The sequence below is a fragment of the Plasmodium inui genome (genome assembly GCF_000524495.1).
Source record: "Plasmodium inui San Antonio 1 unplaced genomic scaffold supercont1.3, whole genome shotgun sequence".
NCBI classification, from domain to species: Eukaryota; Apicomplexa; class Aconoidasida; order Haemosporida; family Plasmodiidae; genus Plasmodium; species Plasmodium inui.
Genome location: NW_008481837.1, coordinates 90,542 through 108,794, shown reverse-complemented (window position 1 = coordinate 108,794; position 18,253 = coordinate 90,542). Strand labels below are relative to the sequence as shown.

General features: G+C 47.9%; 4 protein-coding genes across 4 annotated transcripts; 2 read left to right on the top strand and 2 right to left on the bottom strand.

Annotated features, from left to right (window-relative positions):
* Positions 1–3,657: 3,657 nt before the first annotated feature.
* Positions 3,658–5,652, top strand: C922_00852 (hypothetical protein; the record flags this gene model as incomplete). Its single annotated transcript, XM_008816464.1, has 1 exon — positions 3,658–5,652. The coding sequence occupies one exon, from the start codon at positions 3,658–3,660 to the stop codon at positions 5,650–5,652; it is 1,995 nt and encodes a 664-aa protein (XP_008814686.1).
* A 544-nt stretch (positions 5,653–6,196) lies between these two features.
* Positions 6,197–8,689, bottom strand: C922_00851 (hypothetical protein; the record flags this gene model as incomplete). Its single annotated transcript, XM_008816463.1, has 1 exon — positions 6,197–8,689. The coding sequence occupies one exon, from the start codon at positions 8,687–8,689 to the stop codon at positions 6,197–6,199; it is 2,493 nt and encodes an 830-aa protein (XP_008814685.1).
* A 3,841-nt stretch (positions 8,690–12,530) lies between these two features.
* Positions 12,531–15,884, top strand: C922_00850 (hypothetical protein; the record flags this gene model as incomplete). The annotated part of the gene is made up of 1 exon (XM_008816462.1): positions 12,531–15,884. One exon carries the CDS (start codon positions 12,531–12,533, stop codon positions 15,882–15,884), a length of 3,354 nt encoding a protein of 1,117 aa, XP_008814684.1.
* Positions 15,885–16,690: 806 nt separating this feature from the next.
* Positions 16,691–17,555, bottom strand: C922_00849 (hypothetical protein; the record flags this gene model as incomplete). The annotated part of the gene is made up of 2 exons (XM_008816461.1): positions 16,691–17,158; positions 17,358–17,555. 2 exons carry the CDS (start codon positions 17,553–17,555, stop codon positions 16,691–16,693), a joined length of 666 nt encoding a protein of 221 aa, XP_008814683.1.
* Between the last annotated feature and the right edge of the window lie 698 nt (positions 17,556–18,253).

Genomic DNA, 18,253 nt, shown 5'->3' with positions numbered 1-18,253 from the left:
CAGAGAGCAGAAAAACAGAAAGCCAAAAAAAAATGAAAAGAAAAATGCGAAAAAACAGGGAAAAAGAACAGGGCAAAAAAATAGGCCAAAAAAACGATGCAAACTTGTGCGTCAAGTCGTGTCCGGAAGCGTACACACCCTAGTTACGCACAGGCGCGCAGAGACGAAAGCGTCCCTCCGTCCCTTCTCCTTTACAGCCCGGCGCGTATGCACGACCAGTCATAGCGGGGGGTGTATGCGCACCACCGGGGCGTGTTAGTTCCCGAATGTAAAAATGGATCACAAGGGAAAATCGCGCAGTGCACAGAATGGTCTGAACACTTGTGCATAAGGAGGGCATAAAGAGAAGCATACGGCAGGAAGGATGCATACAACAGGAAGGGCAAACGGCATGAAATAAAAAGCAAACCTTAGGAGACGGATTAAAAGGTGACGAAAGAAACCAAATGCGCTAACTAAAAAATGGCCGCAAGCGATGAGACGCCAGCGACAGATAGACCAAAACGCTAAAAAGGAGAAAGAAGCGGCAAAGTGGGCTAAGTGGCAGAATGGAAAAGGCAACAAATTAACAATCAAGAGTGAAAAGTCAAAAGTCAACACTTAACAGCTAATAATTGACGATTAACTGGGTAAGCAAAATATAAGGCAGTCAAAAAAGAAAAAGAAGAAAAAAAAAAATAGCCAGAATCCCGCATACTCTTGAGTGTGCCAACGTCTGTTCTTTTCCTCCAGTCTCATGGAGATAAAATGCGATTATGCTCCCCCGGGGGAGTAGCATTTATGCACAATTTGAAAAGCAAATTCGCGCAGTTGCATACTGTGCACAAGGGGTGGGGCGGGAGAAAGAGGACTATACACACATGTGTGTGTATTTATGTGAACGATCAGACTGGGGTGCGGGCTGAACTTACGCACGTGGATACGGGTATGTAACTGTCTGGAGAAACCACTCGCGCTTATATGAGCAAGCAGGTGGAGGGAGCGAAACGTGAGTAATTTTAATGTAAACAAGAGGACTCTTAGCCAGTTTGTGCTTTACAGACAAAAAGGCAGGGGTGAACATTTTTACAAATAAAAAAGAAAAAAAAGGAATGCAAGACGCACGAAGGTAATTCTTCCGCTTCTTCTCCTTCTTCATCTTCCTTTTGGTGCCTTACTGTTGATCTTTTTTTTTTTTTTTCTTTTTTTTTTTTTCTGAGTCAACACAAATGCAGAACAAGAGTAACAGGAGAATAGCGAAATTGGTTCATGCCCAGGTACAAATGCACGCTTTGATCTAAGAGCACGCTAACGCACCCCCGCATACTCGTGTGCACACAGGCGGTTACGAGGAAGTGCCAACTGTCCCCTAGACAGACACGTGTGCATACAAACAATTAAGGGAAAAAAAAAATGCGCAAAAGGGAAAGTAATTACACCAAAAGCGTAACACACTCAGTGCCTTGCACAGTCGGCATACGGCACTTGGCGCGGAACACTTTCTCGTGTCGAAGTGACAGTCCAGGGGAATCGATTGGGAAAAGGGGACCCGAAGGATGGAGAATTTGTCCAAATGAAGGCAGGTACACGAAATTGTGCTGGGTGCACCCAAATAAAACCGAGGAGCTGTACATCCAAGGGGCAATTTCACTTACGAGGGAAGAAAAAAGAGTCCACCATCGACTTGTGCTGTGGCCCAAACAGTTAAGAAGAGAGCCAGGGGAAAAACATGTTTGACCATTAGGACACTTGGCCAGTTGCCGATTGCTCACGTGCGCGTACGTGCTTTATTTTTTGTCGCACAAGGGGTGTGCCCAGCGCGCACCATTTCGGGTTAGCACACTCTCCGGTGAAACGCGTCACGTTTTAAAAATCGCAGCGATAGGAAATTTCACAAAGGGGGGAAAAAAATATAAAAAGACAAGCAGAAAACACACTTTAGTGCGCATTAACGTTTCATTGTTGCCCTGTTCTGTTCTTTTTTTTGTTTCGCCTTGTTTGATCTGTTTGTTAACTTGTTTAAAGCGATTTTACACTTCCCTACGAAGACGTGGTAACGAGCGTGCATTGGTCCCTCTTGCCGTTTCGACGACTGTTTGTGGACAAAAGGTGGATGCAAAGTAAAGCCACCCTCCCGCATGTTCATCCCACTTTGTGTAGAGAGGGATAGCCGACGACAGTGACTTGGAAGTGGCGAAGTGGCCACTTTGAATGTGCCTTATAAAACCCCTCCGTGGTAGTTTTTTCTCGGCTTCCCTACTTCGCCGCGTTACTATCCCATTTGCTTGTCGCTTGGCAGGAAAGAAAAAAAAAAATTATTATGACATATGGTCATAACTTTTCGCTTCCCTTTTTAAGCAGCTAGCCAACTTTTCGCCTGAACAGGTCAGCAAAAGGGTGCAAAAAAAAAAGAAAAAAAAAAAAAAACACTAGCTAAAAGGCTTCGTCACTTGGCTGGTCAGCACTCGGAGGACACATTAAAAAATAGTATCTCATTTTTTGTTATAAGTGACAAGGCAGGGTTTTAGTCTATTTTATGCTTCCTTACCATGTGGAGACGGAATGACCCCCTCACAAAAAAGTTTACTATAGCTCCCTTCAAGAAAAACAAGCCCGATGGGGGGCATTCCAAAAAAAAAAAAAAGCACAAACTGCACATCCGCAATGGAAGCAGTTTTGCCATTAGACTGCTTTGCCTTGTGGCAGAATTTTTCCTACTTCGATGTTATCCGCGGGAGAAGCCAACTGTGAGTGGGCATTTACTTCTGCTTCAAAGAGGAGGAATTAACGGCTAGTTGTTATCTCCGCAGCAGGGTGGTTTTCACCCGGTTGGCGTGAGAATGCTCGCATAGGGGAACATATGTCCCCCTGGACAGTTAAAAGGGAAGCGTTGTGAAGTTGGCTGGAACTACATGGGAAATACACCGGGTGGTGTACCACCCCTGAGCGCTTCATCATTTTTGCGAAAAGGAAATGGATACGAGTTCGGATGCGCTTCCTTCCTGTGCATAGCTGCTGGTGTTCCCTTCCTTGCGCGGAGCTTTCCGCGATCTTCGTCAAATGGTGAAGGACGCCAAAGTCGCAGTTAACCGCTGCTGGATGGGGATGCATGCGGCTCCTCCGGAAAGGGGCACGCATGCAGCATGTGGAAAAAAGTCAACGCGGTCACATCGCGTTCGGTCGTCAAATGGTCGTCAAATGGTCGTCAAAATGGTCGTCAAAATGGTCGTCAAAATGGTCGTCAAAATGGTCTACAACAATGCTCCGTAAAGTCGTTTGCAATGACGGCGCGGAAAAAGCGGCTCACGAAAAATAGAAGAGGAAGCGGCCTCAGTCAGGCCGCGTCACGAATGCTGCATCGCGAAGCTTGCCTTTTTAATTAAAAAAAAAAGAAAGAAGAAGCAAATGGTAAGCGCGCGGTGCTCTGCATGTGAAGGGGCCCTCCGCTCTGGATGCTGCGCTTGTGGCTAATTTGCGCCAGTCGAGGAGTTGTTGAGCTGCCGAGTGAGCGGGAATCCGGCTGCGCTTTTCTGGCCAGTCGCCTCTCCCCTTATCGGTTGTCCGCCTCGGGGCAGGTGGCACGTGGCAGCCCTCTCGAGCAAGCATCGTGCATCGCCGATACCCCGCTGACGTCTACCCCTATCGCTTCCACTCCGCTGCCTTCCCCCCCCGGCCGCAATGTCGCTGAAGCGGAACTGCCGGGAGCGGCTCTTCAGCGTGATCGAGAAGATCACCCAAGTGAGCAAGTATGTCATCATGGTGGTGGACCCGAGGGCGCACCAAGTGCTCTCCATGATTTGCCGAAGCGAAGAGCTTCTAGAACGTGGCGTGTCCCTCGTGGAACAGATTGACGCGAAGCGGAGCAGGCTGCAAGATTTCGACTGCATCTATTTCCTCAGTTCCAAAATGCAAGTCGTGGAAAGCATGTTGGAAGATTTCAAAGATGAGAAAGATGCAATGTACAATAATGTCCACATTTTATTTACCTCCAATGTGGGGAAGAAAAAGAGAGAAATTTTAGACCTCCTGGCGACTAGCGATCTGCTACTTAAGAGGATGAAGACATGTGCCTGTTTTAACATCCCCTTCTTTGCATTCGAAAGTAGAGTCTTCTACTTAGACCATAAATTAAATCTGTACGATTTTTATCCTATAAAAGATTCAAGCATTTTAGAACACCTTGCGTTGGAGTTACTCTCTGTTTGCTCCTGCCTGAAGAGTAATCCTCTTGTCCGTTATCTGAATTCTCCTCTGTGTAGGAAGTTTTCCGAAATCTTTTACAGCTGTGTGAGTGACTCCAACATTTTGGAAACATCTGATGGGAAAGATGAAGAGGACATGTTGTTGATTTTGGACCGATCGGTCGATTGCTCCATTTTGTTCGTCCACGACTACGCGTACCAGAGTCTCTGTTACGATGTGCTGCGGATCAGGACGGAGAGGGGGAAGCCGAAGCAGTCGGGGAAGGCCAACCAGGCAAAAGGAGGGGTGCGCACCGAAGGGGGGGGCACTGACCAAGGAGATGAAGACCCCCACACAGTTAGCTTCGAAATTACAAACAACGATCAACGGAAGGAAGTAAAAAGAGCCACCCTCTCAGAGGAAGACAACCTTTGGATAAAGTACAGACATACACACATCCAGGACGTAAATGAGATGATCAAAAATGATATTGCTTCCTTTACCGAGAAAAATGCAGTCGCTAAGATTAAGAAAAAAGATGTATTAAATCCAAATGAAGCACTACATGCCCTGCGATCCCTTCCCCAATACGAAACGATGATTCAGCAATACTGGCTCCATGTCTACCTATGTGATAACTGCTTCAAGACATTAGAAAAGAGAAATATCGTACAAGTCGGGATGGTGGAACAGGACCTGTGCTGTAATGTGGACACTTACGGGAAAGAACTCACGCACAGCAAAAATTGCAAAAATGTCCTCTCCATCATCAGCAGTAATGATTACCAGCAAGAGGAGAAAGCCAGACTACTTCTTCTCTATTTTGTTAATTATGAGAATGTAAGCGAGGTGGAGAAAGAAAGACTGATCGAATCGTCCCAGGTTGGTCTCTTCATGGAGAAGTTCATCGAAGACTTCCTCAATTTGAAGTTGCACTCTGGGCAGATGCCCTCTACTCAGATGCCCTCCAGCCCATCCGCCCCCGTGGAGAAGCACACAGCAGAGGAAAACCCCTCCGCGGGGTGCAAAGTTTCCCATATCCTCGAAAGGAACAAAAAAAAGGTTAAGCATTACAAGAATGTCGCAAAGAATGCAAAATATGAGCTCAGTCGATATGAACCAAACATTAGAGACATCATTACGGAGTTACATGAGGATACTCTCCACAGGGGACACTTCCCATTCGTGGATCCTAACCGCGGGTCCTCCTCCACCTCCAACCATGTAAAAGAGCAGAACGCCTCTGCAGGGAAGAAGTCAAATGTGACCAGGGGAACTATGTGGGAGTTCAAATCAGTCGAAAGGAAAGAGACCCAAACGGGGAGTCGAAAAAAAATCATCCTTTTTATCCTTGGCGGGATTACCTTCCCCGAAATTAGGCAGGCTTATGAGCTGTCTGAGCAGCTGGGCGTAGACGTTTATTTGGGCGGCACGTCCCTGCTCACCAGCGAGGTGCTCTTCCAGCAGTTTAGGCGGTTCCCCGGCGGGTAGCACAGCGAGGGAAGGAAGCGGCCTAGCGAAGCGAATAACATGCTGTCTGAAGTGCGCACCCTAACGAAACTGCTAATATGCTATCCCAAGCATGCACCCCCCTCCCCTTTAATCCGTTTTTTTTTTTTTTTTAACCTGATCGAGGCGCGACTCCCATGATGTGCGGAGCGTCCCCTACCGCCTCCGTATCAGCTCACTTCCTCTTTGTTGTCACCTGCTTAGCAGGAACCGACGTTGCGTAGCTGTCCATTTTGGGGTAACTTTAATTTGGGCCACGGGGCCGATCGAGTTAAGCGCGGCGAGGTATCCTGGTGAGTTCTTCCGAGATAATCGCAGCGGCGATCCCCCCCCCTCCGTAGTAACAAATGAGAAGGTGGACGGACGGGGGCCGCCTTAAAGCGAACCGGAGGGGGGTAAAAAAGAGAAACACGCTAATGAGACGATAAGCGTTCCACGAAAAAAAGAAAAGCAAGAAAAACAAGAAAAACAAGAAAAAAAAAAAATAATAAATAAAACATGGGTGAGGAAAAGGCGACGAATTTAATTACTGGAACGGCGCTACCGCCGCGCCCGCTAAAACGCTCCCCTTCCCTGCGCTGACACGCATCCGCCCCTCCTGGATGTTCCTCTCCTTCTTAAAGGCCCTGATCCACTGGCTAAATTTTCTGTTCACGTAGTGGGTCTTCTCGCTTTGCCTTTGTGTGTGGCAAAGGTTTCTCTTCCCATGTTTGCTTCTCTCCATCACGGAGCCCAGGAACTCGTTCCACTCCTTGAGAAGGCCATAGTGGAGTTTCACCCTGGCACGCGGGGGAGGAGTGCCCCCACGGGATGATTCGTTAGCTTCTCCCTTGGTAACCCTACCACGTACATTCATCGTGGCTACCCTATCCTCCGGGAAACACTCAATCGGGATCAGATAAAACGGATCGGAGTTAATATCAAAAACGATGAGAGAACTCCTCACCCGGTGGGCATCCTGACCTGTGTGAATTAGAATGCCTGTCTTCTTACTTCGTGACAGTTCAATTACGAATGGGTAATAGTTTCTTCTCATTCTGATGGCTAGCTCGAGGTTAGACATTCTGTCCATCTCAAAACGGTCGTCTTTAAAAAAGGCTATAAAAAAATTGCTGTAAGAGTCAGGTGGGATCAGTACATTGCTTAACATCCCTCTGTCATAGACTCTGCAGTAGTGCGTATATAGAAGGTCATTTTTGAAGAATAAGTTATTCTTTAAGTGGAAAAAGACACAGTAATAGTCATCCCAGTGTTCATTCCCGATGTAGAGGTAGAAGTATCCCTTCTTCAGAATCTCAATGTCATAGATGTCACTTTCGTGGACCCTTCTGTTTGCGCTAGCTTTCATGTGCTGCGTAATTTTGGCCATGTCCAATGGGGTCAGCTGGCTCCTCCGCGGGGAGCAGCTCGCATTCAGGGGGGAAGCGCTGTTAGGAGTGCAGTCACCGACTGAGTTAGAAGTAGAATCACCGTATGGGTTAGCAGTGGATCTTCCAACCGGGTTCGCAGTGGAGCCGTCAACTCGGTTCACTGCCCCCTTGGCCGAATTATCACCGGCCGTAGGGTCACTCTCTTTTCCAATTGTCCCCATGGAGCTGAAAAATATACAGTTCAGCCTCTCCAGCAGGTTCCCCTTGGGGATACCCCTCCTCTGTGTTTCCTCTGCGAAGAGGTTTTGTATTGACTCCAGGCTCGTGTCGTCAAAACCTCCGACCATTCTACATTCCTCTATATGTGATTGTCGTCCATCTGTCCGTCTCCCCGCGTGATTAGCGGCATGGTTAGGGGCATGATTCGCGGCAGGATTATCCGCATAATTATGGGCAACCCCGTTTGAGGTGGCCCCCACAATGGATAAGGACCCCGTTGATAGACAACCTCTCGACATGTCCCCCCCCTCCACAGGGTAGATCAGTCTACTAATTCTATTCAGCTGATTCGATAAGGTATGAAAAAGGTTTCTATACTTATTATACGTGTGGAGAGCGAGGATGTCATTTTCTTCCTCTAATTCTGTTGTACCAATTGCTGCAGATCCGCCCCAAGAGCCATTCTGAGTGCAATCCACCCTTTTTTCGTTCAATTGGCTATATACATCTCCATCCTGAACACAAATGTCATACAAGAAAATATACTCAGACCCATCGAGCTCTACAGTCTCTTTGTAGGTTTTCTGTATAACCTCCTTTAAGTAGGTAAATGTATTTCCATTCGTCTGGTAATTTTTTCTGATCCCCTGGATGAACACTCGTTTGTTGGTACTATGATGGTCATCACTTGGGTCCTTTGTTTGTTCCAATTGACTGTTCTCTTCAATGGAGTTGCTACGTTCGTCCATATGGTCCGTGCCGCCTGTATCCATGTTGGTGTCCCCATCGTTCTCGGGGCCCGTTTCGCAACTTGGCTCCGTGTGGGTAACCCTTACCTGATGGCTCCCTATCTGAGAAGTCATCACAGGAGTGATACTCTTCTGAGCCATCTCCTCCACTCTCTTCCCCCCGTCTGTACCATTTGCAAGGTACGCAGCGCTGGCGGGGAGGTCTTCACAGAGGCTCATCAATTTTGTTACTCTACACAGGTTCACCGAAGTGGAGGCACTCATCCTGCTGCCCCATTCGCCCGCAACGCTTGTGTTGTTGCTCGCATGTATTACGTAGTTGGAGCTAATTCTTCCCAGCGCACAGCCCAGCGCGGTCTGCCGTGTGTATGAGGAATGAGCAGGGGTGGTAGGGCGCCCCCGCTCCCTCGGCTGGACAGCGGCGGCGACGCGGTTGTTTACGTTCGTTTTGTGCGTGATGTCAGTTTGGGTTCTTTCGCTCGTTTGGGTTGTTTCGCTTGTTTGGCTCGTTCCGCTTGTTTGGCTTCTTTCGCTCGTTTCGCTCGTTCTTTCCGCTTGTCTCGTCCCGTGTGTTTCCTTCGCTTCGCCCGCTTGGCCTGCTTGCCCCGCTTCCCCCGCCGCGCCCAGCCGCGACCCCCCGCTGGAATAGGAACAAATCGTCTCCTGGCTCGAAACGCTCATTTTCCCCCTAATCGAGTTTTCTTCCAGCGAACCAACTCCGCGTCCGTTACATCCATCTGCGAATGGGAAGAAAAAGGGAAGAGATGACGGGGTGGATATAGATAGCCACGCTAACAAGGGAACAAAGAAGTAATCGCATCAGCGTTGGCACTTTCGGGGAGCATTACACCATAGTGTGCATGGCTACATCTTTATAATTGCAACGGAGGAACGACTGCATCGATGGATGTGCTAGCACCACGCCGCAAATGAGGTGATGCTTCAGATCTGTGTGCATCCCCCCTACTGTTCCACTTGGAGTGTATGCCAACAGGGTTAAACGTTAAGAGCGAAAAGGTGTGCAGATTCGAAGGGGGACACCAAACCAATTGCGCAATTATTCAGACACAAACAGTTCATCGTGTTGTTTTTATTCGTGTCTGTTGTAGTATCTTCGCGTGGGGGGGGGGGCGAAGGAAAAAAAAAAAAAAAAAAAAAAAATTGTCCCATTTTGCACTTTGATCACCTGAACGGGAATTTTTTATTTTATTTTTTTTTTATTTCTTTTTTTTTTCCCCTATTTTGGCTAGTTCTTTTTCATCTGCACAGTGCAGGTGAAACTTGCATAACTTGTCACTTGGCCTCCGTCAATCTGATGGTTCATCGCCCTGTTTATCCCACCATTTAGCGCGTTCTCCGCTTGGTGTTTTCCCCGTAATGTTTACGCATTATGCATATGGGACGGGTTGGGGAGGCTACTTCTTCCGCCACCCCCCCCTCCGTTCCATCACAGCTGGCATGCCATCTGTGCAAAAGGTCGCTCCTTGCCAAATGGGCGGAGGCGCAGGGGGTTCATCTGGGCTGAGTTCATATGTGACGACAGGGACGGTTAGACTGGTGTGCCCGTCATGTTCGTTGCTTGTATGATTTGTCGCATCGGTACATCCTCTCATTCTATAGTGTGTGCTCCCCACTTAGTCTTGACTTTTTTTTTTTTTTTCCCTTACTTTTTGCGGGGCCCTCATACTTCGGAATGACAGCCTCGAGCTCCTCCGTCTGTGTGTGTTTTTCGCGCTGCTCGAAGTGCATTTTGTCAATGTTAAAAAAAAGAAGCAGCGGAGCGAAAATTAAAAAGGAAATTAAAAAGAACAAAAAGGGCCCAAAAAAGTCCTGCACAAATGCTTCCACAATGTGTTCCGAAATCATTTATGGACGAAGTGTGGTGAAGGGTTGCACGATCTCTTTAGGTGAAGCCACCCCCAAGCTGAGCTGTGAAGTGTAGGCAGGGGAAGTGAAGTGTAAGCAAGGACAGTGAAGTTTGGGGAAGGCCAGTTAAGTGTGGGCAAAGGGAGTTAACTGTGGGAAGGGACATTGAATTGTATTTTGACGCGAAGAAAGTAGACAAAAGAGAAAGTGCGCGTTCGCGACTAAGCGGTGGGTACTGCGCGGAGGGGGGGCTCTCATCTACAAAAAGCATTTCCGCGCAGGCTTGTGTAGGTGCGCGTGTGCAGAAAAGTCCATTGCAAGGCAACGCAAGGGCAGAGCTGTCACAGGTGCGGTTGGTGAGAAGCGGCGGTAGAAAAAAGAAAAAAAAAAGAAAAAAAAGAAGAAAAATGAGAAGCAAAAAAGAAGAAAAAAAGAAGAAAAAAAGAAGAAAAAAAGAAGAAAAATGAGAAGAAAAAAAGAAGAAAAATGAGAAAAAAAGAAATAAAAGAAACAAAAAAGAAAAAACACTGGTGGCGCAAGAACTTCCAACGAGTGACAGATCAAAAATCGGCGATTTGTTCTTCCGCCGCGGGGTTGTAGGTTGCTTTAGGGAGTTATCTTTTCCCTTCGTTGTTCTTTCGTTTGCTTCTTCCTTTGCTTCTTCGTTCCTTTGTTGTTCCTTCTTCTTGCTTGCTTGCTTCCTTTTTTTTTTTTTCACGCCCCGCTATGCCTATCTCTACGACGCGCCTTTGTGTAAATCTACGCTGATGGTGTAATTTCTGTCGACAACTTTTTTGAGCGCCCCAGGTTACAGTTGGCCAAGCGATCGATCGAACACGACATCTCCTCCCTGCCAACCGTTCGTGAGAATAGGAAAATTTTTGCACAGTGGTTTTTTATCCGCGAATGGGTACTATATTTTTGTGTTGTTCGAAGTGGGAAGAATTGAAGGGGAAGAAAAAAAAAAAAAAAAAAAGAAAAATACACCGCTGGGGCTGCTTTTCCAAATAGAGGGAGTGGCCCTTTCTCCTTCACTCCGCGAGCAGCCAAGTGACGCCCCTTTTTTTTTATACAAACTGTTCTTTTAAATTCGCGAAAAATATGATCTTCGAAAAGGCGTTTCAGCTACACCGCAGGGGGAGGAACAAAAAGGTAAAAAAAGAGGGGAAATAAAGGAAAATAAAGCAACCAGGCAAGAGAACAAAAAAACAAACAGACAGAGCGGTCTACCCCCCACGACGGTCGAACTGCCCTCTTGGTGCTCACCCGTCCCTCAGTGTTCTATTTTTCCTTAAGAGGGAAGAGGCGGGGATGGGCGACAGGTAGAATCGGCAAGTAGAATGGAGAAGTAGAAGCGACAAGCAGGAGCTAAGGGTAGGGTAATTTGCCCCGCGATGTTTTGTTCTACCTTTCTTTTGTGTGCTTAATTTTGCTCCTTCTTTTGCCATTTCCCTTTTGTGTTTTTTTTTTTTTTTCCTCCAACACTCCGCCCTCATCTCAGGGCATGTTCCCCATTTCTCTGGCGTGTGTTTATATACCCTCCCTCCCCATAAAGGTGTACCTTTTCCTACACCACTTCGTGTCGGCGAGCAAGTCTTCCATTTTCGTTTCACATGAGGTGTCCTCTAAGGAACTCCTCCATAACAGAGGAGTTCAAAAAAAAAAAAAAAAAAAAAATCTGACCATGCTGAAAGGTGGTCAACCTTCGCAGGGATGGTCGAAGTGGCAATGACGGGAATATTTTCGTTGGAGTGTAGGGGGCGCACGGAAAATGGTTTTTACCACTTCCCTTTTGTGGCACCAAGGAGGAGTTGTATGTGCGGGGGAGCGGCCTGGAAAAAAAGAAAAAAAAAAAAGTCACACCCACGATCATAATATTAATCGGAATCCCGATCGGGGTAAAGCGGCCCAGCGAATCGGGGCAGTAAGGCTCCTCAGCAAAAGTCGCCTCAATAAGTTGCCCCAATAAGTTGCCCCCGTGAGGCCTCCCAACCGCATGGAATGAACCTCATGAAAACACTTCGCCTGGCGATGAACCCCCAGAAGAGGTTAAAATAGGCTTCTTTTTCCCGTGATAATGACATGCACGGGACGGGAGCCGCCAAAACGAATCAGCAAGTCCTCCATTAAAACAGGGAGAGCGAGTGAAAAAAAAAGGGAATCTTCTATATTTTATAGTGACCCTTTTCGTTTGAGTAACACCCATTTGGGAAGCGCCCCTTTTTTTTCTTTTATATTTATTCCCTTCCGCTCAACCTTTTTGAGGAAGCACTTCCCCCCTATTATAACTGCATCTGCTGTTGGTGGGATGCTCCCCAGGGGGAGGCGGGGTAGTCCAACGGTTGATTAGCGGTCCACTCGTTCGCTTCGTTGCCGACTCAGTGTCCTACCCCAGGGGGACGTAGGCCCTCTGGAAGGTTTGTTTTACGCAGCTGGTTCGGCCTAGCGATCTGCTTCGTTATCTGCTTCGTTATCTGCTTCGTTATCTGCTTCTCCATCCGCTTATCGATCCGCTTCTCTATCCGGTTCTCTAGGGGCGATTCGATCCTCTTCGCAATCCATTTCTCTAGGGGGGACTCCCCACCCAATTGGACAAGGCCGCGTTGCTCCTCACCCACCGAGTGGCACTACCCACTCCTTGCACGCCCCCCGAAGGATGGAATCAATCAGCTTTAACATCAAAGTGCCGCTGCTCGAGAAGGCGGCCACAAACGTCATGGACATCATCTCACACATCAGGCTGAACGATGGAGTCTACTTCGATCGCAGCAAATATAACAAGGATGAAATTATGGACGATCTAAGAAGCAGCAACGACCAGAAGAAGGTAGAGGCGGTTAAGCGTCTCCTCATCGCGCATGCCATGAAGGAGGACGTCTCTGAATTCTACGTGGAAGTCTCAAATAATCTATCCAATAAAGACCCAACACTGAAGAAGCTAATCTATCATTATTTATCTCTCTATGCTGATCGGAATGGCGACCTGACGATGCTTACTGTTAACTCGTTTAAGAAGGACATCATCAGTATGGACTTCCAAATACGTGCCTACGCGTTGAGGGCCATGTGCTCCTGTCGTTCCCTCGAGATGATAAGTGTCGTCATGGATTCACTTAAGATAATGGCGAAGGATCGATCTCCCTATGTGAGAAAAACCGCCGCCGATGTGATCCCATCTATATACAATGTCGATCCTGATCAGTTAGTCTTTTTGCGAAACATTTTACTGGACCTGATTGGTGACAGGGAGGTGACCGTCGTTTCCGCCGCCGTGGCTTCCTTCTGCACCATGTATTTGGAGGTCCTTCCCCAGGGGGGTGAAACAATCCACGGGGGGCTGGCGGACGAGCCAGGGGGGGAAATTACGAAGGAAAACCCCGATGAGGAGGCACCCCGGAATGGCAGCACTGACGAGATGGCTTCTACGAAAGGAGGAAACACCAATGGGGGCAATACCAATCGGGGCAACACCCCCAATGGGATTCACCGCGAGAACCTGCACAATTTGCTCTCCTTCCTTCACCCGCACTATTACAAATTGTGCAGGTACTTACTGATGATGCACCCCTTCCACCAGACGTACCTAATCGATTTGCTTCTTCGATACTGCCGGGTGTTTTATCGAGACCCCCTTACAAATGAGAATATGAATTTTAAGCAACTGCTTAGCCTTTTCCGTTGCTCCGATGGAGGTGAAACTGAGGAGGGTGCAAATGAGGCGGAGGAACAATCCCCCTTTCCTCAAGTGATCTCCGAGGCGGGGCAAAAATGGGATAGTCGTCCTGGGGAGGATTCTTCCCCTAGTGTAGAGTGCATTCCTCGTAACGGTGCAGGCACTTCCCACAGAAGAAGGAGCCCCTCCCCATACCACTCCTACTACAGCACGGACGAAGAGTGGAGCGACGACCAGGAGGAGGATCACCCGCATCAGCATTCGCAGCGCTACCGAGTGGACATCGAGCTGTACATTGAGAAGCTGCTTCTCCTGTTGTCCTCCTGTAGCTACAACGTAGTCATACAATCCATATCAGCTCTGTACCACCTGACGAAGTTTACCTTCAAGGAAAACATAATCCAAGCCATCATCTCGTCTATCATGAGGAGTTCCATCGAGGGGAATGACCACACGTATGTTCTCTTTATTAGAAGTGTTCAATCGATTGTAATTCATTTGAGACAAGACTTCGCTCCTTACCTGTCCTTGTTCTACATTAGCGCCCTAGACAGTATCGTCAAAAAGAGTATCAAAATTGACCTCCTTTATATACTAAGTAATGAGGAGAATAGAACAATCGTTTTGGAGGAACTGCTGCATGCTCTCTTTCAGCCGGGAAACGATGATCCCCTTGTGAAGAAGCTATTCAGACACATCACTGCAGTGGCTGTGGTAGATTCGTCATGTCTCTCCACCGTCATGCAACACATCATCTCTCTCCTAAATTGCAGTCTCCAGTTGTATTCGTATGAAGCCATTCTTTCGTTAAGGCAGCTACTCAGGCAGAGTGACTCACAGCGTATCGCCGAAATTAACTTTTTCTTGACTCGCATTTTTTTTACCATTGAGTCGACGGAAGTACAAGTGTCCGTTTTGTGGACGCTGGCCAAATATCAGAACTTCTCCGACCATCTGCTTCTTTACGATTTTGCGCGCATGTTGGTGAAGCGCTTCGAGGACATGGAGGGGGCGCTGAAGGTCCAGGTTCTCCACTTCTTCATGAAGGTGTGGGCCTACCAGTACGCCAGATGGTTCCTCCAAGGTGCAGAGGCGGGTGAGGGGCGGAGCGGTGCAGAGACAGGTGAGAAGCGCGCCTGGGAGAGACCCGCCACAACCACGAGTATCTACCAAGAGCAGCACAGCAAGATCGCAAACGGAACGAACAACCACGCGGGGAAGGCGGTGGACGTGGCGAACGTGGCGCACCACATGGAACGCCACGAGGCCTACCACCTGGAGGACTTCTCCAAATACGAGCGTCTATGCAGGTTGGCCCTTTTGCAGGGATCACGCCCTGAGGAGCGTTTCGACATCCAGGAGACGAGTAAATTTTACGCCAACATCATGCTGAGGATAAGGCAGCTAGCAGACAAATGTGATCTCAACTGGACCTTTTGGCAGAGGGACCTCTACAAAGAAGCAGTTAGCGAATACACTCTGTCTCTGTGCTACTTGAAGCACGTTATTCTCAGCACCGGCAATGGAGATCCTTCAGCGGTGTTGCGTCTCAGTATGGAGGAAATGCAGCATGTGCGTAACTCTCCCGTTGGGACAGCTCAGGGGGAGGAGCACAATGATTATGGAGAGTATCACTTAGACTTGGACCATCACTCCAGTGGCAGCGGCAATAATGGCTGCGTCTATGGGGACGTCCAAATAGATCTGAAGAATCCAGTTGTCCTGCAGCTGAATACCATGTCTAGCATTCTCAACAGAAGACTCCCATCCTATGTGGAGCTACCCGACTTTGCGGAGGATGATTTGCCCAGAAGCGCACACATGACAAATAGGAAAAAAACGAAGCAGCCCGTGACAAGTATCTCTTCGAGGGATGTAAAGATCAGCTACAGTGCCCAGTTGAGCAATGATCAGATTTTTTCCGACGTGGACGATTTTTACAGGGAGGAGGGGGGCAATCTCGTGGAGAGGCACACGGGCTGCACACAAAAGACGCCGCGAAATGCGCACAAACCGATGCTGCAATCCAGAAGCGGACTGTTAACAAACAGGGGGACCAAAATTCAGGGCGAGGATGACGAGTCAGACGAGTCTAACAAGTCTGATCAGTCTGACCAGTTTGATGAGGAGCAGAATGAAGCCTCCCCCAAAGTAGGCTATAGTGCAGATACATACCTAGGGGAGTGCACCTCCCCCACCAATTTTTCCAAAATAGACGAGCAGCAAATAAATGACATAGAAAAGTTCTTCTTCAGTGATGAGGAGTATTTCGAGAGGGAGCCGAATGAAAAGTCAACACAACTGCGGGAGCAGACAGAGGGTGATTCTTTTACGTGAGCGTTTGTTTTTATGGACACGCAATTCCCTTTTATGTGAACGTTCGTAACATGTGAAGCGAAAAAATATGAACAGGTCAGGTGGGAAGAAAATCATTTTGGCTAGTTTGTTCGCGTTTGCAATTTTATCGCCTGACCTGTTCATATTTTTTTTTTTTTTGTTTTTTTCTTTATTCACACATGTGCATACAGGAGAGGGCGAAATATGTCCCCCCGATGCAATCCCCTAGTGGAGAGAAGAACCGACCCCCGCTGAACATTACGAATGAGTTAATGTGGAAGATTTAGTCTTCTGCAGCACCCTGCAGCTGCAGGTTGTGTGTGTGCGTTTTTTTTTTTTTTTTTTTTTCTTTTTCGCGTGGATGACGTGAAATAAAAATGGTATGGGCCCATGAACGAGCAACTGCAGTTGCATCGTCCGGGGGGGGAGGATTGAACTCTCTCGTTGGGTCACGGCCCATGTATGGAGCCCTTACCCCCATGTTAACGCATCGAAAGGGGGAGCATCTATGTGGATACTAACCTTCCCCCCCGCTGTTCACATTTCTATTTGAAGAAAATACATATACACAATAAAAAAGTACTAAAAAAGATATGTATTTATTTTAATGAACAGAACGGGCGCTTCCTACATCGGGCGTGCGGGTGCGCATGTGTCCTTATGCGACCATGAAAAAGGGGTCTCTCCAAGCATAGTGCTGCACTCTCAAGAAAGGCGTTGCAGTCGTGAGCACCCCCCCACACACAGAGAGACACAGAGACAAATGGGCAGACACCGAAACAAATAGGCAGACACCGAGACACACTTCACAGCTGTAACCCCACGGCGCGGGCCCCCTCAGCTAAGGCCTCCACCTTCCCGGCGTACTTAAACTTGCCTCTATCAAATTTCACCTTAAAAATGCCTTTATTTAAGGCTTTCCTTGCGATGTCCTTCCCAATTTCCCACCCGGATTTAATAGTCCTCCCATTATTCACGACTCGGTTGGTTGTCTTTTTTCTGTACGTGCCTAACACACTAGATAAGTTTGGATCTCGCGAACAGGAGAAGCAGAGTATATGTCTCCTGTAGTCATCCACCACCGTCGCATATATATGATTATTAGTGTTTTTAATCCTTAGCCTTGGTACTCTCTTACCTTGAAGAATCTCCTTGTCGACGTCTACACTGGGGTTGTCCGACACGTCTCTCTTCTCCAGCTTCTGCAGCGTCTCCACTTTTTCCACCTTTTCCACCTTCTCCGCATGCTCGCGGAGCAGCCTTTCCAGAGCGCTCTTCGGGGGGAGAGAAAAAAAAGAAAAAAAAAAAAAATGAAAAATAAAAGATAACGGAGGAGTTACGTCGAAAGGTCACACCTTTGCTTGTGTGTCAAGTTATGGAACTCCGCATGGGGTGTTGCTGGACACCTCTGTGGAATGCTGGGCACACGTGAGGAAATTTCCCTCCCCCTTTTTTTTTCCCTTTTTTAATTACATTTTTTTTTTTCTTCTTTTTTTCCTTCAATTTCTTAACCTTCCCCTGGGGGAGTTGTTCAGGTGCGGCTTTCTTTCTGTTCGGTGACGAGAACAAGGGGAAGGGACTCCTTGGAAAGACCGCCCTGTTGGTTGTAAAGCTGTGCAATACGTCGAGGTAAAGGAAAAGGAGGGGGACAAGGAGAGCGGGAGCGTTCATAGTAAACGCGCCATTTAACTGTGCTAAGGCGGTTAAGGGGTTAAGCGGCTAATCGGCTAATTGGCTAAATGGCGCAATAACCCTGGAGAGAAAAAAATCCTTTTTACAAAATGACACTCGGCCCGTGGCAACACCGTGAGGTTCCCTTTTCGACGAGTGACAAACTTGTTTCGATGAAAATGGTCAGTTGGGTTGCCGGGCGGGCAAACGAATTCACGCATCCCTCTTCAGGGGTAAGCACGTGGGGGAAGAAATACATAGGCACAAAATTACGTGGGCGAAGCAACACGTTTGCACTCCACTCTGTATAAGTACACGCCTTTGGCCTTTGCTGGGAACCTCCGCCCTTCCTCCTCCAAAAATGGGTCACATGAATGGGGGGGGGTGTTCATTTGGGAGGTGCTAACTTTCTGCTAACTTCTTCAATTCGCGGTTAAGCTACTAATGTGGCGGCACATAACATGGCGGTTTGTGTACATCTCTCCTTAAGGCACTCCGCCTCAGAGGGCACGCTGCGGAGTCGTTCGGTCGGGGCGATGAGAAGGGAGGCAGCCAAAAAAGAAGCATCTTCAGAGGCACGCATCTGCACAGGCAGCCATCTCTATGAATACGCACCTGTATGAACATGCGCCCAGAGGTCGAAATTTTCCTCCCCCCCAGGTCCTAAACCCAGGCGATTTAAAAAAAAAAAAAAAAAA